The following is a 27,248-nucleotide window of genomic DNA, read 5'->3' on the forward strand; positions in this document are numbered from 1 at the left end:
TTAAGTAAAGCTGTTGTCTTAAACAAACCTAGAGAACACAAAATCTCCATCTGATCTTAGCACAAGCAAGAGAATAACTAGAATTCTTGATAAATTGACATTTATGAGGGAAAGGAAAATTTCACAATCTTAAAGCATACAGGCTAATGATTTGTAGATAAAAAAAATGAAACACAGGATCCAAATAATCACAATCATTACACTTAAAAAGAATAATTGTTATTATTTAAATCTTAATGTTGAATAGTCCTTGCTGGATGGCTAATAAAAACAATTGCAGCAGACTGGGTAGGGGAAATATTGCAGAGAATAAGTTTCAAGTCTGGTGTCTCCATAATATGTATCATAAATGGATTTACTCTTCCTGTGACGAGTTCTCCCCTTTCCTGCATGTCACAGACAGTTAATTCCTCCCAATCTGTATCTACCATATGAGATTTTTTTTTTAAAGTATGGATTTTTTATTAAAACCAGCCTCATGCCACAGGGTAGCACGATGTAATTTTTTAAACTTGCTTTTTCCCCCTTCTCTGTTTCTTTTTAAGTTCCTCTGAGAAGGACTTTCTAGTAATTTAAAGTAGATTTTTCTAATTCATATTATTTGAATTGATTTGAGAAAAAAAGAATCCTCTGTATCATGTTTACTCACAGTATATACTTGCAATATAAATAAACGATGAAAGATTAATAGCAAAGTCCCACAATGTCTTATTGTACCCTTTAATTTCAGAAACAATGTATATCTCTCACCATTATTCTCACTCAGTTGTGAGAATTAGCTTGTGAGTAAGAACATTCCACATTCAATGATAATAATCTTGAAATATATAAACAGGCGACTGTCAAGAGAGAGGGAATTAACTATTTGTTCCTCCATTGCCAGATAAGACAACTGCTATTTACATCAAGTTCCAGCAAAGAAGTTCTGGTTCCATACAAGAAAAAAAAAAAAATCATAGCAAGGTTCACGAAACACTGCAGGAGGCTGTCCAAGTTTATTAGAGGGGGAAAAAAAAGAAAGTAACTCCCAGTGTCCCTGAGAAAGCATGTGGATTAAATTAGATGGCCCACTGAAGTCCTTTTCAGCTGTACTTGATAGGTTCGTATGAAGACAGGTGATCAGATAAAACATTTTCATGTCTTGCATTGCTAAGTAATCAAACTCAGAGAAATATACAAAATATTAATGTGAGAGAAAAAGAAGCCAAACTAATTATGGTCTTATTGGTGTAGTTGACAATCTCAGATGTTTCTTGTTTCCCAAATGTTCCATGTGTCTTTTCTGAATCTCATTTCTACTGTCTGCTTATTTAGGGATCCTGCAGCATGAATTAAAGGCCTTGCTTTGGACAGGAAGGAAAGCTACTTAAAATATTGATGGGCTCTGCACACTTTATAACTACTTTGCTCAGTGCTTATAATAAAAATTATAAAATACTTGATAAGTGTTTTCTATTTCTTTGAAATACACTCCATCTCACTTGGCTATATGGCTTGTTCAACAGTCCACTAAAGACATTTTTAAAACATTTTAAATTAATTTTTTATAGTTCCATTCAAGTATTTTTTATGGAAATAAAACTGTTCTATTTTTGCTTATTGTCCCTGAAAACAGGCACATAGGTACACAGAAAGCAATATATGAAGCAAATAAACTACAATATATTGCAAAATAAAACTGAATCAACACAGTTAACATGTACATGCCCAATCTTTCACTGTTTAGAACTCACCTCAAGTGAAAATTTTGTGACCAGAAGGGAATAAATTGTGTAGAGGTTATGATAAAATTTCTGTGTTAATCCCACTAGTCAATTACAGCTCTGCACATGCTCTGCAAAGTGCAAACAGTTCTTGGCACTGGGAGGTCACATTTAAATTCATGCTTTTATTTCTCACATTGTAGTAAATATATAAGTAAATAATTATATTGGTTAATGAACAAATTCCAATGCTTTTAAATATTTTTTGAACAAAAAAGGAATTAATAAAAATTAGTTTATACAAGAAATGCAATTCTTTTCCACTGACGTAAATCTAACCTGAAAGCCAGGGCAAGCAATCTTCCCAAATACTACTAAAAATTAACTCAGATGACTTCAATATTCAGTCAACTTTTAATAGGTATATCTTAGATCATTCACTCATAAGATGCTTGTCACAATTGTTTTATCTACAAATTAGTCATCTTCCAAACATTTTTTTACTTAATGGAGAAGTCCCTTATTTAACATTGAAAACAGTGAAGGACACAGTGGAAATTATACATTCTTACTGCCAGTTTTGGTATTGATTTTACAAGCCTTTCCCTATTTTCTAATTTTTTTCTTCATGTTAAAGGTCAATCCATATTTGATATTAATTCCTCCTGCCACTAAAAGAGTGAGTAATATTTGTTGACTTATTTCCCCCAAATAACCAGTATCCTTTGAACAGATTATCTTTACTGTTTCCTTTAATTGAAGGCTGTGGTGAGAGGAAACAGCTCTTTCTAAAGGCTTTTCCTAGGTTACTGTTAAGAAATGAATCAAAAGCAAACAAGTTTTAAATTTTTGCTTCAGCAGCAGGAACTACAATGCCCTTTTTATCTCCCTCTGCAACAGTGGTAAGCAATCGCGACAGCAGAAGTTGTAGAAGCCTAGGTCTGTTCAGAGCATACAGACAAAAAGGAGGTGGTATGCTCTCTAGAGACAGCAATGACTGCTCAAATAATTTTCTCCCATCTCCTTCATGGAAGAGATAACAGTCTGAAGAGGAGCACATCAAGGCTGCCCAGTTACATCATGCTAGTTTAGAAAACAGCAGTAGCAGTTATCTCTGTAACAGTTCTATGCACAACCACTTTGCAAAATAAAACTTGACAAGACTGGTCCCACTAAACTGTCCTCAATAATCATAGCTATTTTGCTTAATCACTGATAATAAAGCGCACATATTGGGTTTAGAAGTGAAGTTGGAATGAATGTTTTTCAGAGGAACAGAACAATGGACCTAATACCTCAAATCTCTGATTGCTGACTTTCTTTCCCTTTTTGTTCCAGACAATTTTAGGTCTTGGATCTCCTGTGGCTTGACAGATGAATGAGGCGACTCCTCCAGAAACCCCTGTCTGGTCAACGGGAGTTCTTGTAAACTTTGGTGGTGCTGAAACAAACAAAAAAGATAACAAAATTAGTCTAAGTAGTAAACAATAAAAACAAAGCCATGTTAAGATTTCAAAATGAGAAAAGAAGGAAATGTTTTGTTTCCCAAGTGACAGTATTCACCTGGAAGAGAAAAGCATTAAAAAAATAACTAAAAGGTCAGGAAAGTACTTACAGATTTTACTAGTGAAATTTATATTAAAATGGAATCTGATAGCAAGAATAGCAAGATCACACGTTATTTTCTATCTCCATTATAAATAAAAAATCCAATTTGTCTTCTGTTGTAAATGAGCTCATCAATCAGCTGTAATAAGATCATGATTCATGACGATGTTATGATCACAGGATGTCATCAAAACAGGATTCCCAGCTTTGAGCCATTAAAATCAGTGACATTTAGGAGAAAGTATTTGTAAGTTTGCAGTGGTGGAGGTAAATGACTATGTATTAAGAGTCCACACAGAAAGGACTGTAAAGGAAGAGAAATTTATGCTTGGGCACAGTTTCATGTATAGCTCCTGTTCACCCCCAAATTATCCTACTCTGTCAGAAGGAAGAAGTCAAAAAAGATCCAATTCTCGCAACATCAGGAGAAGAGAGAGAAACGGAGAAATAATTTTAAAATTAGGAAAAGGAATTTTAATCAATTATTCTCTTCCCTTCTATTTCTGTTACAACATAATTAAAATTACTTTATCACCCTTGTGGTGAAACAAAACTTCTGAACCTACACCAACACACAACATGACTTCTAAAGATTTAATATAAAAATCTATGGGATTATATCTAACCACAGTACAGAAATGTTGAAGAGTTCCTGTAAATATTTATATCATTCTCTTTCTTAGCTGCAAAATTTTTAGAGATCAAATACACTTTAAGATGCTGTTTTGAATGCTATGAAGTGAATACTTAGGGCCAATAAGTGATAAAAAATCCAGGTGTTTGTTATATAGCCTTTCTCAGTTTTAAACTGTTATATGTAGTTGCTTTAGAGCAGCTGCTGCAATTAACTTTTGCTCTCATCTTCAACTTTCAGCAGTCAGCTCCTTTCTGTTCTCAACCTCTTCGCTCTTCTTTACTTTCCTCTCTTAGTTCTGACAGTTATATACCTGTACTGTACTAGTTATCATTTCTAAGTTGCTGCTCTTCACTTCTGATGTCTAACCCCTTACTCTGCTGAACTGGTCTTTCCACAGGCAATATTTCACAAGTCCAGAATCCAGCAGATTATGAGTATGCATGTATGTTAACACTGGAAGAAATCCTGAAATAATTTAAAATGCCAAGAATATATGACGTGGCCATTATTATTAAAGAAACTCAGTATCTTGTTGTTATGTTCCTACATTAAATATGAGAGTATGCAGTGTCCTAAGTTTATGAAATGAGTATTTTTTACCCTGCTCCTAATGTGCAACATACCAGTAACAAAGAAAATTTTCAAAAAATGCAGTAAAAATATAATGTTCCTGAAAATCTGAATTATTTTTTTTATTTGATAGAGATGTTAGGCAAAGTTCTTATTGCTCAAATTTTCAGAATACTCAAGGATCCTTGAACTATCTGCTGTGCTAAGTTTGTCTGGTACCTGAAACCAAATGTAACGGCAAATTTGAGCACAGAAAAATAATGTGCCACTGCTGCCACAGGGAACTTATGAAAGAACTTCTCTGATGTCAAAAAATTGCCAAAACCACAGCAAATAAAACACACAGAGTAAAGAAACTAAAAATCCTTTCCCAAGTCACAGCCTTTATACCTGGACCACAGAAAGGACAGAAATGTATTATGATGAAGAGCATCTGGGTTTCACCAAAACTGGTAGCTTTGAACCCTTTTCTATGCATGTATTAACTCAGTCCTCTGATACGTAAAGAGACATGACTGAATCTGATATGCTGATATTCTGTGGCACAAGTTGTGGTTGTGTGCCATCAAGTGAAAAATTATGAACTGCCATTCATTTTTTATTCTTTTTGACGTTTTGTGAATTCAGTGTTGAACTGCAAACCAATGAGAGAAAAATACTGCGTGGGCAAGTCCATCAGCAGAGAGTAACTATATAAAGTAGCTCATAAGCAGCTTTTACATTCTAAATTTATGCTTCACTCATACACTCAATGACTGTCCAACTGATAATTTCAACAGCAATAAAGTAACTCACTTCCTTAGAGACAAGGCCTCTTTTGGAAAATCTGCCAATTTTGCCACATGTTACAAGGGTCAAGGAGGGAAAGCAACTCAATTTAAGAGCCATGCTGTGCATTCATTCCTGCAACACTTAACTATCTTGGGACTAGGAGAACTGCAGATTTTTAAACAAACAAACAAACAAACAAAACAAGCAACAAAAAATGATAAGCAAAGACTGTGTTGAATTATATTAAATTAGCTCTGCAAAAAAATCAAAAAACAACTAACTAACCAACAAAAAAACCCCCATCATGTTCTATTGTTAGGCTTTATGTCACTGCCAGTTGCCATGATATCTATGGTTGGCATGTTTTTATGAATACGCAAAATATTGTATTAATGATAACAATAATTAAAAAAAGATAAATAAAGAAGAATCCCTTCCCTTCTTATCAGACCCTAAGAGATAATTTCTCCATTAGTGCCGTTCAGGTAGATGCAAGAGAGTTTGCACTAATTTACAACATATGGAAATTTACCTTTCCCATTGTTGCTGAACACAAAAGAAACAAAAAAATCCCTTTCATCTCCAACACTGCATAAATTGCAAAGCTGTTTATCAAATAGTGCACATAGAAATATATATGAATCTTGAGGCAAAACCAGTCTTCTGACAATTTCTTAATCTAGGTAAAGGCCAAACCTGGTAAAGGGCTATAACTGCTATGGCTCCTTATGGAAATTGCCTGAGCTGCAGAGCTTTATGTACATAGTCGAGTTGCAGAAATAGGGCTGAACACCTAATGTGGCTTTTGCAACTACCTGAAGAAACTAGAATTTTTTCTAGTCCGTGTGAATTTTTTGCTGGACTGACAATTATTAAAGCTGCTATGAAGCATTAGAAGTAAAAGACATTATGTTGTTACATAATGTCATTCCCTATTTGAAGACTCAAGAAAAGCAAGGTTTTAAGGTTGTATGTAAAGATCACATTATTGTTTGCAAAGACTGATATGGCCTACATCAATAAAAAAGCTTCACATTCCAGCATAGAAGGGAACTGTGATGATGTTTGTGTTTTGCTTAGACCATGATCTAGCTGAAAAAATAAGGTATGTGGCTGGTCAAAGTTTCTTTTTGCCTAAGTAACTCCTGTAAAAAAACATTGCCACAACTCTTTTGCGGTGTCAATCTTGAAAGTAAGGCAGTTATCTTTGAGTTATCATATGACATCAGAGCAGGTAAATTATTATCAGAACACAGATAATTTTATCTGAAACAGTAACTGAGAGTAGCATATTTTAATGCATACAATGGCCCTTTTCAGCAGTTCATCTTTAAATTCACAAAATTGAATTTCATTTGGCAAACCAGTTAAATTCTCTGCTTCAGGCTCAGCAGCTGCACCAGAAGGATAATAATGTCTGCATGTTTAATAGGTGTTGTGAGGATAAACTCATTTATGGTCAAGAGATGCTCAGACTATGGTGACAGTAGCCAGCCAACCATGTAGAAGATAGGTATTATGCAATCCATCTTTTCATTATTCAATCAGCATGTTCACCTTGTTACACATAAAGTGACCATCATCAGTGTAAGGGTATTTGAAATCATAACCCAACAGAACCAAAAATGAAAAGTAGTATTTGTTGCCTTTATCTTTATAAAGGTTGTTAATTAAGGTTTGACACAAATTATCTCCACAATTAATGTTGTCAGTTTCTTGACATTGATTCTGACCTAAGCTGCTAGGCACTCTTGATAGCAAACACAATTACACTGCACACACAGTTGTGCTTATTAACACGAGGGCAATTTTGATTGAGAACTGACAACTATTTTCAATCTCCCTTAACAACAGCAGTGCAGAGTCCAACAAAACCACTCTGCAGCACACTTCATTAAGCACAGCAATAATCTATATGGGAACCTTCCAGTGCAATTAAATCAGCCAAAAAATCTGATGTAATAGGTTACTATGATATCACAAACTTTAAGCACTTTTCAGTCACATTTCAATAAAGCTGCAATTAAAATAACAAAAGTGTAACTAAAATAACAAAAGTAAAATTCAGTTAAAATCAGCACTTCATATTTCTGGACTTGAACTTTCCTGGGGGCTTTGTCAAAACTGCAGCAATATTGGCTACTAAATCCAAATAACACAAGATTTGTTTGTTCCAACTTGTTTACCTACCAGTGCCTACTCAGATATTTGTGCTGATACTGAATTTTGGTATACCTTGTCAAGGAAAAAAATTTACAGCAGATGATTTCTCTAACTTGGACTTATAGAGAGTACCACAAGCTTTGTCATCCAAGGCCTGAGGGTACCCACCCTCTGCTGCCTGTTATGAACTTCTTGCTGGGACTCCCGAGAAGCTCAATTGACAACGATTGAACTATTGCAAATTACACTCTAATTATATGAAGGAAAACTGAATTTATTGCTAGCTTGCCTGAAATATACTGAGCTTTAATTTGTTTGTTTTAAGGAGTTTAAAGCTGTAGAATTTAGGCTGCTGCTTCAACAAGCAGTCAAACTGTCCCCTCAGGAAGCACAGGAACTTCTGAAATATAGTTTACCACTATCCAGAAGGAAGCTGTCCTTTTTTGCTTATTGATGCTCCATAAAATATATTTATAACATGACACTAAAATAACTCACTTGGGTTGGAACATTTTCATAGCTTTTCGCAAGCAAAAGACGTCTTTCTTCTCTTTTGTAAGTTTAAGTACAATTCTGAAGTAGTGAATTGAATTAACTGATTCACATTTCATCATGTTACAGAATTATCTAACTGTTTTAATTTTGCTGTTCTATATCTGTGCTGTGCTTTGAGGACATGTAATACTTTTCCTCTGCACTCAAATAAAGTGCCTGACAAAATGTTTTTGAAACCAGTAGTTCAGCCCCCTTCTTTTGACAGCTACTGGGAGCTACTGTTGTGTAGGGACATTCTTTATGGACATAACTCCTCAAATTAAGAGAGGAACATGACAATAAGACTTCACCTACCCTAAAGGTAAAGTGAGAGCTAAAGGGACATTTTGCATAGCAAGCTCAGCTTGCAGACCTACTACAGACAAGATATATGGACAAGGCAGACCTCAATGTATTTCTGTTTCTACAGTCTCTGTTTGGGGTGCATGGAAGTTCCTAGGGTACCATAATTCAACTTATGACTAAAGTTTATCATACACTTGAAATATGAAAAAGTTTCCAAAATCAGAATAAAAATTTCCAAATATCATATCCTATCATATCCTTTGTCAGCATTCATAGCAAATCTGAAAAAAATAACAAAGACATCAGAAAAAATTAAACATGCTAACATGCTTCTTTCAAATGCCCCATTTATTTGCAAATTAACATATACTGATGTTTCAGGAGACTCCTGAAAAATTACAGCAACTTCTTGGTTGTGAAGACTTGACTTGTAGCAAAAAAAGCTGGAAGATGATACAGTCACAACTGTTCCTATGGAAACTTTTCATCTGACACTCAGAAATGCAGGTTGAGAAGAGAGTAAACAATGAGGTCTGGCAGGTGCACGTGCACTTTGGGATACTGCACACACACCATCACAAGAATCAGTGTCACTTAGAGTCAGTGTGTATTACTGGTCTGGTGACATCAGGTTTCAGTGGGGTATGTGACTGGACTACTTTCTAGTTATAAACTCTGAAGTCATTCTTCTCATGCCAAATTATACACTCAGAAAATTCCTACATGGGGTGAAAAAAAAATAAAAGGAAAGAAAAAAAAAACACCCAAGAATAATACAAATATCCTTTTTTCACCCCACATCCTCCTTTGCAACATTTGCTGTGTCCCACTGACTTATCAGGAACTGCTATATATTCTAACTAAACTGGCCATAAACTGATTCATACTCATTCAATAATGGTGAAGGCTCCCATCCTGGTAAAAATGAACAAATAGACAAATGTTTCATGAAATCACAGCCTGATACTGTATCGATACATTGCAAATTACATGATATTATTCTTTTCACAATTCGTCTAGGTGTTAATATACTAAAAAAACCTATTTTTATATATATATAATATTAAACAGAAAAGCCTTTTGTGCTTTTATTTATTAAAACGAATTTTCAAAGCACAGCATTCACTGCTAATTTACTCATTAATCATAATTTGTGACATCAGTTAGACTGATCATTGTTATAATCAATTGTTTTACCTTAATTCTAATCTGCACTTACAGTGGACCTGCAAATTGGCTATGTAAGAAAGTTAATTAGCTTTATTTCTATAAGGATAAGCAACAATTTGTATTCATGAAATCTGCATATAGAAACCCCAAAGTTACTATCTGATATGTTCCTATAGGCTCCTGTCTATCAGTCACAAGCTGGTGAAATTTTCCTGTTTCTCACCATAAGCATCTTAAAACTGCATCATCCTTACAACCTTCAGCAAGAATAGCAACAACACAGTCTTCAAATGCCATCATACTCTGAGCAGCGGAATAATTTCATCTTTGAACTACTAAATGCAAACCAGCTATGCCAACTAATTCCATCTGAAGACCTTGATCTATCTATATAAAAATTATTTGCAGGTATAAACACAGGTTTCCCAAAATCACAACACTCTTAAAAACCTGGCCCCTACAACAATGCTCATAAAATCTTTACAATATTATCACAACATTTGTCTTCCCACCTTCCTTCTGCTACTTTTATTCTTCTAAAAACAAAAGCACTCCATAGAAACAATTATGTCAAAAAATGTCTGAGGGTTTTTTTTGGGGGTGGGTGGGTTTTTTCCAATTTAGCAGTCATCTCCAGTTCCCTAGTCTTCAATCAGCCAGTGCATACCCACTCTACAAATTTAGTAAGCGGTTCAAAAAAAGATCATAACTTCCTGATCACTCAAGGAAATATATTAAAAGTCAAGCCTATCTTTATGTTTTCAAATTTTCTGCAATGCACAGCATCAGTTTACTAGGCTGACCATTGGGTTTATTCCTCCCTGAAATACGAGATCTAATGAACATAATTACAAGTAAGGCCTTACAGATAGAATAGGTAGGTTACATTTTCCAAAAGGTCTAATGTTAAAATAGCACATTCCTAATTTGTACCTCTAGGCTGTGCAAACCTTGGTACCAGCTCATTTCATTGTGGATTATGCATGCTTTTTTAGAGACAGACATTATCTGAGCCCTAGGGACATGGGAGGAATACAAACCAACACAGACAGGAGCAGCAGACATTTATTTGCCAACTAACATAATTCCCCTGCCCCTTCCCCTCCCCCCCTCATTTACAGTTTATAATAACTGGAGAAAGAAAAAGGCTTTCACAAATATGAAGAACCTATGTTAAAAACTTGTTAAAAAAACTTTTATTAATACTATAGGCCAATAAATTTAAACGCTAAGTAGGACAAACCCGAAGAAATTATTGCTGTGCTTTTTCTATTAAAACTGTTGCAGGCAACCTGATAACAATTTGAGTTGGTTTAATGACAAATTATTAGGACACTTACTATAAAACTGAGACAAGCCATTAACTACTGCCTTGGCAGAGCATTATCGCGCTAAACCCAACGGGAAGCCAGAGCTGACAAGCCACTGGACTCAGCCTCCTCGATGATAAGAACAAAGAAGGCTCCCAAAGCCAGAGCTACTCCCACCCCCACCTCCTCTTGCCTTCAACCCCCAAGTTGCATACACATCTTTACCTGCCAGTGCTACACACCCATGACCTTCACTAAAAACTTTAACCTTCTTTTAAATATCACTACAGAAAATGGAAAAGTTTTACACTTTTGTTTCTAAATCTCCCCTTATTTACTCCAATGTCTCTTCAGTTGTTTCTACACAAGAATTCTGGTTTACGCTAGTTGAAGAAAAGAGAATCAGGATGCTTGGTTCTAGTATTTTATTAACCTAAGCACTGACAAATTTAGGCGTAGCATGAAATACGCACTATGCAGTAAATGCAGAGGAGGGCAAGAATTCTCTTTTCCATGCCTATAGGAATTCCAACACTGTAAATTTAACCCAACTGCACATATGCCTTTAAGGTATATACCAGCACATGTGTTCAAATGCACAATACAAAATAAAATAAGTATAAGCTCATGTGTATACTTAGTATTTATCACATATAGTGATAAATATATGTATATTTATAAAATCTGGGTGGGGCTTAATCTACCTGAGTTAGAAAGAGGAACTTGCTAGTTAATCCAGTACTAAGCCTTCTTCCAGAAGCAAATGAAAAGCATAAAGCCTCTTGAATCTAAAAGGTTAGTGACGTGCACCACTTCATCCCCCAGGAACATTACATAACCTTGTCATATTCACTAATTTAATGAAAGGAAATTCCGCTTCAAAGCTCTCTACTGCTTCTTTTTCAAATTTTAATGTCTGCAGACTGCATATGAATTATTTGGTAACTGAGAACTTACACTCCTTTTCAATGTGCAAAGTAGGAGCAGAGGATCTTAAAATGCCACGCAAGCTGATCTCTTTCCAGACGAGTTTTGCTCTAAGAGAAAAGGGCAAATAATCAGATCCTACAGGTAAGAGTTTCAATTAGTGACTGAGAGTATCTGGGTTATGGCTGGAGTACACGGCCTTTATTGGTGTTTCAGTCTCGCTAAAACCCTCAAAATACAGGTGCCAAAACTAGGAAGACTAAAACTGGGGCACTGTAACAACTGAGTGAAGCTTCCACTCATTTTTTATTTATCTAAACATAATAAAATGCATACTTGGCCATTTATACACAGGGCAGATTGCTTATTAGTGACTGTGAAAGCAAAATCACCTATCTAACGACAAGACTGACTCAAAGATAAAAGAAACCATCAAACTCTACATACTAAATATAGCTCGGTGTTAATGCTTGACAAGGCATCCATATATGCAAATTCTCATAACTGCTGTTCAAGCAGAAGAGAAATTAATAAAATTCTGCCTGAGAACAGACCACACGCCTTACTTTCATCTAAGTATCATCTTTCTTTTCCAACACTAGAGGCAAACTGCCTTATTACCAATACCCCAACTGGCCAGCACATCAAAGGGGAAAAGCATTCCTCTACAATCTGCTACTATGCTCTGTGAAAGTGACCTAAAATCCTAGTCTTTTGTACAACATGCCTGTATGGGTGAAATGTCTTAATGTTATCCATATACTGTAAAATCATCCCTAGCCCAAGCCAGCTGAAGGTAAAAGCAAGAAGACTTTATAAAACTCAGAATACATGTTTTCAAAGTTTATAAGGACATGGGTGATAGAAAATTTGAAGTCAGTCAATCTTTCTATTGCAGTTACCAAAACCAAAAGACCTTCCTTCTCCACTTCTGTTTCCAGATAAGGTGAGAAGGCTTAGCTTAGGGACCAAGCCCTTGGCCAAATACTAGTCCCCAGCCTTTATCCCCAACAAATGAGGAATATTCCCAATCTGTTCCTTGGGTGTATGAAGGTGACCTTTAGATCCAACAAACCTGTCTCAAATATAATAAATGACCTTCAACTTAGTGACAAGGTGGTGTATATCTTCTCCTCTTTTGAAGCACTCTGGACAGAGTCGTGTCCTGTGCTGGTGGTAAACACCTAGTTTATAACTCTTTCTTTGTTGGGTTAAACTCTTAAACTGCTGAGGGGTAGACTGTTGTTACTTGGCAGAAAAGTGTGCATGTGTCTAATCAAATTTTACATTCTATATGAACATATACACTTTGGGCATTAAGGCGTTTAAGATTACTTTCTTCTTGCAAACCAGCATAAAGAGATGGCAAGACTTGATACAAACGTAATTTACTGAGCTAAACTGGTTAATAAAAACACTCTATTTTTAAGCTTGCTATAAAACAAAAAAATACTAGTTAGTAGAGACTCATAAATATTTCTTTTGTTCTTACTAGGTTAGAACGACTTCATCCCAGAACTTGACAAACATCTCTCTCTCTATCAGTTGTAAAACAATGTTTATCATTTGCCTACAACAATCAATTATATGAAACCTAAATTAGATGTCCAGCCAAGTAGAAAGACTATATGTTCCTCTTACCAACAATACTGTGAGAGCTACACAATGCAGCCCAGTTTCAGCTGCACTAAAAGACAGGTAAGTGTGGCCTGTAAGACAATACATTACTTGATGCATACGCAAACATTCATAAACTAGGTCAGAAAGTTGTTTATAGGTATTAAAAAAGATTCAGTGACCCAGTGGATAGTCTCAGTTCCTTGTCTACAAGTCACTTAAGATACGTCAGTATGGTTAACACAGTACACATAACCTGCTCTGGGATATGGTTATGCAGATATAAAAGCACTGATTAAAATATATTTATGCTGGCAGTATTTTTGATACTGTGTGTTTTCGGTACTACTCAAATGTCCTACTGTGTATAGCTCCTGCTGTGAATACAAGCTCCTACAAGTCATATTTTCTTGTCAGTAACCACAATGCATTGCCAATATGCAAAAATTACTACTCCTAAAGTGCAGTTTTGTAGTTAAAACTGCATCTGCTCTATGAGCTTCTTCTGCAGGAGCTATATTGCTCTAACTCCTCTCCAATAAAGTTCTGCCAATAGAAATTTGAAGTATATTACATATAATACATTCAAGAATATGAGAACTAAAACCTCATATAAAAGTATGCACAATGAACTTGTAAGTAGCTCAAAAATTCAATGAAATAGTAGAAACATAACTAAAAAAAATGTTAACACGTAAAAGTAAACCTTTAATTACTACAATTCCATTTCTTTTTTAATTCTGATGTGGCAGCACTTTGTACAATGATGTTCTGCAATCTATTACCTAAAATCACCAAAGAGTATAATTATTTGATATCTTCTATGTCTCTGTAGCATTGTACTTGCTTTATAAGGATCTTGCATAGTTATTCTTCTTACTTAAGTTATTTTAATATAATTTTCAGTGATTAAAAATACAAAGATATCGCACCAGTTAGATCTTCCATTCTTCTCTCTTTAACGTAAATTTATTCTTTAAAAAAAAAGAGATACCAAGAAATCATAACACAATATGGAACTGACATTCAGTCAAGGACATGTTATTTGAAGGGGGACATAATGACAAACTCACGGTGGAAGACGAGTAAGAGTCTTACGTGTGGCTAGACACCATGCTGTGAGAGGAAATATTACACTAGCATTCTCCAGCTTCTTTTGCCATTAAATACAAAGCTTTTCTATTAATCACTTGAGGAAGTCAGAAATTATTTTGTTTCATTCATACAGGTTATTTACAGTGTCAGTTAAATGCCAAGTGATTTTTATTAATGTGGTATACACAGATTGTGAAGAGCCTCACTTTTGTTTGGTCAACTCCCTTAAAAGGAATTCTCATCAAGTACAAATCTGCTTTATCCTCACTTGAGAAAATCAACAGTGGCCGAGACACAGTACTCTTACTCCATTCTAACTCTCCTCTCATACGTCATCCTTGTCTTATGCTCTTCTTGCTCAATCCACAACTGCTCTGAGACCAAGCTAAACAGATCAAACTGGAACTGTCTAGAACAGTTGAGGTGTGTGGTCCTGAGAGAGTCAGTGAAGGCAATACAGAATCAACAAAGTTAATTCACCTGGGCTTTATGTCATGCCTTATCTATGCAGTGATTATATTTTTACAGTGAAGTCTCCCCCCTCCCCCAACCCTCCCATAAATTGGGACTATGACTGTGCCACTGAAATACAATGAACAGGTGATCTCAGCAGGGTCTGAAATATATTTGCGAGTGATTTGACGCTACGTATTTGCAATACGTCCTATGATTCCATCCAATCTACTGCTTTTAGGGAATACTTGGTGCTTTAGAAAGCTAAAAAATACAATCTTGCAAGAGTTCTGTAGAACACAATGAAGCCTTCTTTCTTTAAAAAAAAACTAATTTACACTTGCCCTGTCATAGAGGTTTTCACTCTGTAACCTCCATCATAATTGGAAAACACAATTCAAGACCATCTTCAAAATAAAAGTAAAAATTACTGAAATATAATTACCAAAAAGGATTGCACTCTCCATTTTTCTTTCACAAATACGTTCTTGCCAGTTATTAGTACCAGTCCTAGTTATGGTTACCTTCACCTTCTCGCTTCATACCTAAGTAGTAAGAAGACTCAGGAAACAAATTTGCTGAAGTTTGTCTCAAGATATGAAACTGGAAGCCAAAAGCATTGAAAGTGACAGTTGGCTACTGGACAGAAGGGAGGGCTGAGAGCAAAAACTTTGTAATTCTAATCCCATCTCTGCTAATTACTTGTTGTTTAGCTTTAGGCAAATTCCTTAACCTCCATGTCTTTCTTTCCTTACTTCCAGGATTATGCTACTTACATATGTTGCAAAGCATAGGGAGGAGTATTATAGTGGTTACTGGGATTATATTTACAAAATTTGTGTAAAGATTTGTGCTTATGCATTGAATGAGAGAGCTGAAAAATGTTCCAGTTTAAGCCCTATCTACTTGTAACAAGGATTACATAAGGTAATCCTTATAAGGATGAAGGAAAGAAAACAAACAAACTAACAAACAAAAAACAAAAAAAAACCCCACTACAATCTTTTGAATGTCAGTGAAAACTGGTAGCTATTTCGTGAAGTTATTAGTCTTTGAAAATCGTAGTCCTCTGCATATCAGTATTGAAAAATGTTGGTTTAATTACACTCTTTTCTCTAAGGAAATCAGCTTACATTGCGCAAGTATGCTGAATAAGAACTGCTCATTTTGACACTGAGAAGTATGTACTGAAAGCGGTTATCTTCTAAGAAATGATAATAAATTATTTTTGAAAAATATATTGCCCTGCATCATAATTAAGATTCAAAGGTATATAATTAATATTGTTTGTGCCCATTTAAATAATAGAATTAAATGTTTTAATTATGCAGTCATGTTTATGATATTAGAATACTAATTTATATAACACTAAATATGTATAGATATGTTTACATCCAAGTGATATGCATGTTCAGAAATTAGAAATTTAGGAAAACGCTATTTTACACATCAGAGTTCAACAGTGTACTTTAAAATGGCTGAATGTTTCCTGACAAGAATTGAGAACCTGGGTTTGCTGTCTATGAACTAAAATTTCTATTGAATCTCAATGGCATACTTGAAATGTGGAAAATGTTTAGTGATCAAGCACTGTACTGCATCATCAAAGCTACAATCTGCTCATAGGAATTATACAAGAGTAAGGTAAAATCTACATTGTTGCAAAATTTGTTGATTTTTCTCTGATCTTCTTTACTGGATATGAGAAGACAACAAGAAATAAATTTCTTACAACAAAACTGAAACTATTGACACAAATTCATGTGAGGTCAGACTACTGAAGCTTGGGACACAAAGAATATAGCAGTTCACCAAAGAATACACAATAGCTGGCCTCAAATATCCAAACACAAGAAGATCGGGCTGTGGAAAGACAAGAATAAGGAACAAGCTGAAAACATGGTACATTTGAGGAAAAAGTGCTGAAAAGCAAAGGAGAAGAAGAAATTGCTGGTCAAAGAATGCAGAGGGACAATCCAAACCAAGAGGAATTTCAGGTCTGTTTAAGATTTTCGTAAAAAATTAAGTAAAAATAATATATTTACACATGAATATATAGTCTGTCAGTCATGTAAGTTAATTAAACATGAAAAATGTTTGAAAGCTTCAGCTTTAGTATTTGTAATAGCTGCTTGCTCCCAAGGCCTCTCTGAAAAGTTGTCATTTACTCTTTGTGTTCCTTAACATGCAATGCACCATATAGAATAATAGTAAAACCTCTAGAATGAATTACTGTATTATTCATAAATCACAAGAATCAATTACTATTTGTATTGTTCCTTCACTGAATGCCTTTAGAAAAGCAGCTTCTGGAGGTTCAATAATTTTGCATATCACTGTGTCAAAAGCTGGCACATGCAACTGGAAAAATTCTAATTAGAGTTAGCAATAAATATTTAGAAGTTATACTTTGATGCTTTCACTTCTAATAAAAAACCTCTTTCTCAAAGTAGATAGCTGTCAAGAAACTCCAGAAAAAATCCTTTGAAGTTTTTGTTTTCATTATTCTTAACAGTGCACTTCACTGTAATAATACAACATAGTGGAATATATGGTACAAAAGCAAAAGGGAAGTGGGGAGAAGAATCAATACAAAATTATTACTGACAGAGATGGAAATCAGCACAGAAAAGCCCACTGGAGTACCAGATGTATTTTTTTATGTGTTTGTCCTTAACACCAGCAACATAGATCATGATGAAGAACACAAGTTTTAAATTTTTTATGTTCTTTCTTCCTCCTTCAATAGACAGTAATGGTATGTTCATATGTACATGTTGACCTTTTGTATCAGAATGTAGCATAACATCAGCAGATATGACAGGTCTTTTGCTGTGGTTATTTAATTAGCTGTACGTTGGTACGCAGAAATACATCCGCTGGGCAGAGTTAAAAGAAGTATAGTTCTCATTCTTCCCAGTACAGGAGCCTGTATTGGTCGATGAACACCAACCTACTTGATATCAGAAGCTAGAAACATTATGAACTAAACCTGTGATTTCTGTTTATTTTGAAATTTCTGAAAACTTATTTAATGTACTGGCTTCTCTGCTGTTGTCTCCTGCTAGGACAAGAGTCCTAGGATGTTGGCAACTGTTCCTTCCTATAGACAAAGAGCTATATGCAGGTACATATAGATGCTAAGAATGAAGAAATTAATAGAGTGTATATAGGAACAGTTTGTTCTTAAGCTATTTTATGTTATAAATATAAAATCAGAAGGAAGAAATATAAGGAAAGTCAAAATCTGAGGCAGTTTAATTTTAAAAAGAAACACTTTGCTTTCCATAATTAATAACTGCTGTTATTTCAAGGAAATTATTATGCTTGAGAATAAGGTTACAAATTACCAGTCATTAAAAAAGAACAAAACCAAACAAAACCAACTTATAATATATCTGACTATATCACTTACCATGGCAAACAAAATGCAAACTAAAGAATGCTTTTGCTTCTGAGTGCATAAGGCTAACCTACATGTGCATATTTATAGCACAGAAAAAAATCCTTCAACAACCCTTCAAATAGGGTCAAAAGCATCCCTCACCTTTGAGTTTACCCATACAGCAGTCAATCCTGTAATTACAGTCATATACATGTGTTCTAGTCAGTTTTAATTGAGGTAAGGCAGCACAGATAACAGTTAGCCACATATCCCTCAAGCAGGTACCAAAGTAACTACAGGGACCCTTCAGGGACCAGAGGGATTGGGACTTACACTGGCAGTCAAGCTACCATTTGCCTAATAGTTAAGGTTGCCAGACCACATCTGTACAGTCACAAGTAAGAACAGCAACTTCAGAACTGACAAAGAATTGATGCACCAAACTTTTCATCTTCCTTATCATTTCTCACAAAAACCCCATACCAATCCATACTGCGCTACACACCGAACTCATTTGATTCTGCAATCCATTATGATGTTTTTTGCCTTGTCACTATCAAAATGAGATTTTGTGTATGTGTGTAAATCTTTCTATATTGTTAACCTCCAAGTTCAAATTCCCTGTAAAACTTGAATGTCAAATTTATTTCACAATCCAGCAACATGTTTTCTCTTTACACTGTGTGGAGCTGAATTCTTTATCAGATTCCCATCTTGAGCCTCCCCTGTTCTCCCAGATCTGAGAATCTAAGTCCTTTCTGATGGAAGTCAGGACTTATTTCTTAAGCTTTCTGATCATGTGCTAGTGAATGTTTCCACCATGCCTTCAATTTCTTTCTTACCTTGTTTACAGGTGATTCCTCTGCAACACAGCAAAGGAGTATGAAATTAGTCCAACAACTAAAACATTACACTGTTAAAAGGTGTGATGGCTTTGATCAAATAATTTTAATTGCCAAACTTTGTAAATAGAAAAAATATTGCATCTGGCACTGCGAAGCTAAAGCCCAATTGTCTGCATCACTGTTATTTGAAAATATTCATGCTCTTCCCCACATACTGCTTCACTGTGATCTTTCAGGACTCACTAAGTTAATCTCTTTTCTAAAACAAATAAAAAGGCTATGAAAGTTATGCAAGTGTGCACAGTTTCACGTGAACGAACAACAAAGAACAAAAAAAATTCATAGATACCTCCGAAGTCCAGACATTTACTTCTGGGAGTAGCTATCTTTCTCCCAAGATCAGATGAACGCATAAAAAGAACATGACAGAACTGAGTGTTTAAGTGACTGATACAAACTTGACACACAGAGTAATGAAAGAAATGTACCCCTGGATATTTCATGCAGATAATTAAACCTGTTATGGATTTGTCATTCTGTTTTTAACTGCTTACATGAGACTGATGCTATTAGATTCTTACACCACTATGGGCCACAGACTAAGGTATAAATTTTACTGTAAACCACAACAGGTTCCACAGAAATCAGTGGCGTTCCTAAGTGGGGCCAGCTTTTTGCCCATATTGCCAGATTTTCTATGATTGCGAATGACTTCAGTACTACTACTGCTTTTCAGGACAAATACCTATGTAACTTTCTGAAGATTCATCAGTTATGTTCACAACATGAAGGTTGTGCAAGATACAGCACAGTGAACACAAATGCACATTTACATTTATACCATTTTGCAAGTAGAGATTTTGAAAGAACCCTTTTTTAATTATTTTTTTTTAACTGTCATATTGCTATAAAACTTGACTAGAGATGCAAACTAGATTTCTGGTGCAATGAAATTTTTGTAAAAGATAATTTTGTTTAGGCAATCTTTGAAGACTAGACAGTTTTTAAAACAATTCCGTTCCATTTTTTTAGAAAATCACTTCTGTCATCAGTTGATATTATGTTTCATTCATGAGATTATACACATTTAGTATGTCTCTATGTAAAATATTTTCTCTTTCTTGAAAAGGAGAAAATATACATACTATGTATAGGTAAGGTCTTTTCTTAAATGAGCTGGCTAATTTCTTTGCTATCGCAAGCTGATCAAAACTCAGTAATTTCAGTGACACTGCTCAAATTTACATAAATTGAAGATTTGGCCTGTTATTTTTAGACTCAGATTGAGCAACATTTACAGCACTGTGATCTGGTATTAATTACATAGCTTTCAACAATAATAGAAGTTTGCAAGCTTACTTCATTATGCATTAAATTAGCCCTGACTGCACAGAAGTTGAATGAATAGCTAATATACAAATAGTCTGATACTATTTGCACCTTCACTCCAGCAAAGTCTTACCATACCAAGTAACTGTAACCGAGTTTTAATAGTTAACTAGCAGTTACAAACACACATAAAAAAAGAGAACACAGAATATATTCCATACGCTGTGAACCAATTGGTCTGTGTGACAGGCACTCACACTACATTGTACAAAAAATTGATAAATGAATGGGAGTCATGAAAGTTCTTACATTTAAGTTTTTACCTAGATTCCTATGAGACAAAAATAAACCTATATTTCAAATGAACTCATTCATATTGTGCTTGAGTCTTGCAGTTAAAAACTAAAAAAAGTTCAAGTTTATCAGGAGAATTATCAGGACAATTATCAGGAGAAAAAAAGAGGTATAAAAATGTCAAATATCAGCATTGTTTATTGCTTTTTTGAATGGTAAGATACAGGAGAAGGCAGAGCTGGTTTTCAGCAATGAAAGGAAAGTTATCATTATGTTTTTATAAAGTTGGTAAATGTAGGTCTGATCCTACAGCATATATAGTTTACACTAAAGTGGAAATTCTCATGGCCCGTTGTGGAAGTATTCCCTGTGAAGTGATGCCAAGTACGTATCTGTGTGTCCTTATATAAGAAATCTCCATATGTACTGAGTGTAATACTTCATAACACTTCATCATGCCTCCGTATTTCAAGATGCTCATAAATATCCAGGCTACTTTGGCAATTTCTGTATTTATTGACAGATATTATCAGTCTCTTTAAGGTCTGAGGGTCTGATTCTCCTCCCAGTAATCTTGGTAGAAATCAAGAAAAATTCCAGTGAAATAAGGCTAATAAGGTAAACAATGATGGAGGGGAATCAGTGTCTGAAGATATTTTAATAAACAGTTTATTTTTTCTTTAGGCTACAAAGTCCAAACAAATAGGCTACTAACTGTGAAAGTTAATTATGTGATACGATACACGGTAGTTATTACCGTCAAAAAATGTAAAAGTGTTTATTAATTCAAAGTATTCTATTAAAATCAAGTATTTTAAGTATATAGCAGAACTATTATTTTTTTCCTAATTATTGTTGCACAATCATTCTGGTAGTTTGAAATACCTTTTTCCCCTCCAGAATGCATACCAATGCATTTTGCACTATTAGCATATACAGTCAGCACATTTTTTTCATGTATGCAAAACAGCAAAACAAGTAATACAAATATATGGTGGGGTTTGGATATGGACATTCAGATTCTTCCATTTTAATATTATTTAATACTACGGGAGAGAAGAAACCACAATGTAAATATTATGTACAGATATTTTTATCGTTAAAACCACATAGATATTAGAGGTAAAAAAAATATGAATTATCAGATTCCAGGTTGCTTTAAATAAATTTAGTTCTGCTTATCCTTAGGTATGTTATGGAGGCCACTGTTAAATGATCTTTGTATTTATGTTTATTTTTATTTACAGTTATATTTAATTTGTACTGAAAGTACCTTATAACTTCATATCTTTTTACACAATGCAACTGGTGTTTGTAAATTGTCAGTTATAAAGCGAAAGAGAACTTTTGCATTTCTGATCATGCAAAAGGAAAAAACAAAGACTAACAAGTTTTCTCAAAAGAATAAGATTATTTTCATTCATAAGGGTGCACAAAAGAGGCCTAGTTGCAAGCATAGAGAAAGGTCCAATTATAATTTCAATAGCAGTTGAAATGTCTGTTATTTTTAAAGGTTTCAGAGCAAACTGAAAGTTGAACTTTAAACTTTTAAGTACGAGTACAGTCAGGAAAGAAAATGCTAAGGCAAGAAAGAAACTCATAATAAGCACACAAACTAAAGGGGTGGGAGGGAAGAATGACCATAATTAAAGTAGAATTAACAGTTTCCTTTCACAAAGCCCTATGATTGTCCTTCTGTCGTAGAATCTCAGCCATAAAATGAAAACAAAGAACTACCCATTTACAGAAGTGATATTTATGGAATAGCTGTAAATCATTCCACAAAAATGAAAGTTGCTTTGTACTATGATCCTCTGATCTAATATAAGACTCATAAGGTCTAAAATGAAGAAGTATACATGTTTTACAGCATTGTCGTTAGCCACATTACTTTTCCAGTTTGGAGGGCCAGATCCCAGCCTTAAATTCAGGTAGTCTTGATCTGCTACTTAAGTGCATTATAATTCAGGATTTGCTTAATGCAGCAGTTAAAATTAAATACAAATTAGATCTGACGCTTAGGTGCAATGTTGTAATGAGCAGCAAACTTCTAGAACTGACAAAGTTAGTTCATCAAATCTTACAATCTCTGCAATGAATTCTAGTTGAAGAACCAAAGCAAGCTCCTTATTCAGGTAAAACTGTATTTTTAAAAGACTATATGATCACAATAAATCTCAAATTCAGCACAAATAAAATTATAAGGTGAGGCACTTTTCCAAAGCAAACTAATGTGAAGATCCAACTACTATTACATACTCATACATGTATAAAATAAAACTTCTTAGGGTAGGAATAACTCTTTGGTCCCTGATTTACTAGCATGTTTCACCCCAAAAGAGAAAGATAAGAAGAAAATATTACAAAAACTTTTGTTCATTCTTCCACTATACTTTCACTGTATTTCTAACAGATCAAATTTTGCAATTGTCATATAACCATTTATCAGCACTATTTAGTATTTGTACATCATTTAGCACCCTCCTAAAATAGGATCTGACTTTGCTATATCCAACAAAAGCAGAGAAGATAATCTTCCTCCAAGAACGTTTACTATCTTAATCTTCCCCCTAAAATGTTTACAGTCTAAGTATAAGATAAAGCATGACAGCTGGCTACAGCCAGACTTAACACAATACATGGAAAATATGAGAGAGTTTCAGTTAGCATGAATGGCATTAAAATCAAGTCTACTAACTTTCTAACAATCGTTGAGCTTTATAGTAGAGCAAAAGACAACTGAAGGGAAGACTATGAAGTATCTTTGTGAATAACTATGGAAAGCTAAATTTCTTCTTTCTGAATAGCCTGCAATACAGATTTACGCAAACCTGTAAAAGGGTCTCCAGAATGAAAATGCATAAGAAGTCAAGATCTCTGCACTCCAGGTTCGGAATCATGAGACATCACAGGAGAATGTTCATCTGCTCGTCTCGCAAGACATTCTGTGCAATGACCCAAGTATTAAAATTAAAGACATAATATCAAAAGGTAACCTGTGATGTCATTTATTTAGAAAAGAGCACATTCCAGCTTAGTAAGAAATTAAGATTTTACAGCAAATACACTGTATGTCTTCAAGATGTAACCACCAACCCAAAGTACTTCCTGAATTAGGAGATTGACTCCTGTCTCACACTGCAGTGCAGAACTACTCTTTATTTTCCATTTTGGCCATTGAGAATAACAGGGATTTAGTGATTTAGTATCCTATTTCAGTTCAGGAAATATGGCATTATAACCAGCTGGTAAAATAACCAAAAAGATCATACCAGAACCTGGAATATTTACAGATGTGTTTTCGATGTTTTTTTTTATCTGATAGAAAGTTTCTCTCACATACTTACCACCCTTACAACATATGTATGTCACCTTATCAATACAATTTTTTCATTTCGAAACATTCCAGATTCTGCTTGCCACTGGAATAAATATCCCAGCATAGCCACTAATTAAATTAAAACTGTGGTTGATATCCTACAGCAGTTAAGACTTTAGTTCTCCTTTTGATATATACATATATATATATATATAATATTATTTCAATATATTGTAACATGTAATAAAACATTTACTTTCTGGAATTTTGAAAGAGGTACAAGCAAGCTAAACTACATAATGATAAATGCCATTGGTTTCAAAGGCAACAGGCTTGTAACTTGAATCTGTATTTTTGTACATGTGTCAGGGTAGCATTGCACCCAGACAGACTGGCATGCTTCAGAACTTCATTTTTTTCCCCCCAAATTTTAACATTTGAAGGATCCCACAAGCGGTTATTTTGGTGTTTACATATCACAGAATCACAGAATGGTTTGGGTTGGAAGGGACCTTAAAGATCATCGAGTTCCAAACCCCCTGCCATGGCCTGGGGCACCTCCACCTAGAGCAGGTTGCTTAAAGCCCCATCCGACCTGGCCCTGAAAGCTTTGAGGGACGGGGTATCCACAACTTCTCTGGGCAAACTGTTCAAGTACCTCACCACCCTTATAGTAAAGAATTACTTCCTTACATTTAATCTAAATTTACCCTCTTTTGGTTTCAAGCCATTGCCTCTTGTCCTATCACTACATGCCCTTGTAAAAACTCCCTCCAGCTTTTTTGTAGGCCCCCTTTAAGTACTGGAAGGCTGCTATAAGGTCTCCCTGGAGCCTTTGCTGACTATCATTGACCTCCTTCACCCCAGAACAGCCTATAATATATCATATGGGTGCTATAAAATATTTTTTTAAGATGCAGTTAAAGTTTAGTGGCAAAAATTAACCTTGTTCATGAAGATTTTGCACATTTCAAAAAGGCCCCCAAATGTGACAAATATGTGGTCAATTAATGACCACTTTCTACTCTCTGCTTAACACCCTGCCCAGTATCTCCATATTCTATAGCACTGGCACCTTTCAAGAGCTTCCTAAGCTTTGAGTTTCTGCAATTCCCTAGTTCATTCACTGTACAGCTTCCATAAGGAATGGAAGATGCAAAGGGATTATATAAAAGAGCCTGGGATACAAAAAGGCCTGAAGCCTGGCAGACTGAAAGGGGAAAAAAACATCAGCGTAATTATATTATCATGCATGCATATAAGGAAAATAGAAAGTTCCAATAATACCTTTGATTCTAGCATTTTCCAGTAAGTGCAATCATAGAAATCATCAAATCTGGGGGTTTTTTTCTATTAAAAAAACAGTATAATATATATATACAGTATAATATATATTTCTACTCATTCTAAGTCATCCACACACTTTTGCTGATGGGCAGAAGCAGCAGCAGCATAATGCAACTCGTAGTGACATAAATTGGTATGTCTGTCTGACAATAGAAGACAACCAACCATTCTTCCTCTGGGTTTAGAGACTATTTATTATAAAGCAAAGGAATCCTTGATCCCACAAAACTTGGATTAATTTTCAGGCTGTGCAGAATAAAGTTTTTAAGACTCTTCTTCCTTTGGTTTCTCCTCCTCCAGCTTCTGTTCTTACCTTACTATCTCTAGCAATGCTGTGTCTCTTTAACAGTCCTGAACTCAGTCCAATCTCCAAACCCTAACCTAACTCTTTCCTTTGGCACTTATTCATGATGCATAGCCAACTTTAGCTTCAGTTTCTGCCTTGTATCCTACCTCACTCCTGCCGAGGCCCTTTCCTGTGGCACACAACTTTTGACTATCACAGAACAGCCCCAGATCTTGCTTCTCATTTTGTCTTTTTTCTAAACCATGTACATTCTGCTATCATTTTCTTCCCATTCCCATATCTTGCTATTGACTACTCCTTCCACCTTTCCACAATCCTAGTCTATTCCTTTTGGGCCACGTTTATTTATTTTTTAATATGAAACTGTAGTTAAAAACTGGTTTCATTTTGAAACTCGTTGATCAATCATCTACCTTCAAATTCATTCCACTGTTAGCAGTTCTTATCTCATATTGTTGTATACAGTACTTTCGGGAATAATCATACTTGCAAGTATACTTATACTTACTCATACTTATACTTACTCATACTTACAAGTCTTTTTTTTGGTAAGAGTTCTTTTGTCTCTTTTTCCTTCTATTGTCTCAAAGCAATAATTGATCTCCAGTTAATTCTATGACATAATTAAAAATGCATAAAGGAAAATTTCCAGTAGACTTTGTATCTTTGACAGTAGATGCAACAGAGATATCAGTTGTGTGACTAGCTAGTCAAGCCAGGCAAACTGTCTCCACCACATATTTTGTTTCTCGATTGTTACATTCTTATCTACCCATATTCCACTTGCTTTAAGGTGTAGTGGTGAGAATACACCAGATGAAGTTACAGGTGACATGCTCCCTCTTTTTTCTTTACTATTAATGCAATACTAAGATGGTGTTTAATGAAGATTTTTTCAACAGCTACTCCAGTTTACTGCTAGAAAATGATGCAATACAACAGTAATAGACATCTTTCTCATTCACATTCACAGTGGACAATGAAAGCCTGTTGGCTTTAATTTTTTTAATAAGTCTGGGTCAAATAGTTCCATCTCTTAAATAAAAATAAAATATTATGCTGAGTTATTTATTTTAAGCTTCATCTGCTTTATGCCTAACAGCCTGCATGCCTTTGCTGTCTGCACAGCATGCAACATTTTCCCAGTCGGCTCTAGCAAGAGGCTAAGCACAAACTTCATGCTCTAAAATAAAATTAGCAGGATGAGAAATCTTTGATACTTATTCATAATTTAAAATAAATGGTAGATATCAGACACAGAAGTCTTGCCCAGGCATATCCTGTATTAGTTGGCTTCTCAGTAATGTGCCATTTTACATGGTCTTACTTCTGCCACACAAGGATATGTGACATAATCAGAAAAAATTAAGAAGGATCAGGCTGACACTTCCTCAACAGTGGAAGGCAACACACAGTCACCTTGTTTTTTTAGCTTCAAAAGAAGTTACAAACATGTTTTCACAGATGTCTTGATCATTACTTCATTATAAAACTGAACCAATAGATAAGGTGTAATAAACTATCCATTAAAGTATTACACACATTTTGTAACTGAGAG

The 27,248-nt window shown here is 34.9% G+C and overlaps 1 protein-coding gene across 1 annotated transcript in view; it reads right to left on the reverse strand.

Annotated features, from left to right (window-relative positions):
- Window positions 1-27,248, reverse strand: part of PTPRD (protein tyrosine phosphatase receptor type D) — a 284,383-nt gene that overhangs the window by 215,824 nt on the left and 41,311 nt on the right. Inside the window, exon 2 of the mRNA XM_074165861.1 lies at window positions 2,999-3,144. Within this exon, the coding sequence (XP_074021962.1) occupies window positions 2,999-3,144 (146 nt within the window). The remainder of the gene's footprint in view (window positions 1-2,998; window positions 3,145-27,248) is intronic.

The sequence above is a fragment of the Numenius arquata genome, chromosome Z, assembly GCF_964106895.1.
Source record: "Numenius arquata chromosome Z, bNumArq3.hap1.1, whole genome shotgun sequence".
In the NCBI taxonomy this organism is placed as follows: Eukaryota; Metazoa; Chordata; class Aves; order Charadriiformes; family Scolopacidae; genus Numenius; species Numenius arquata.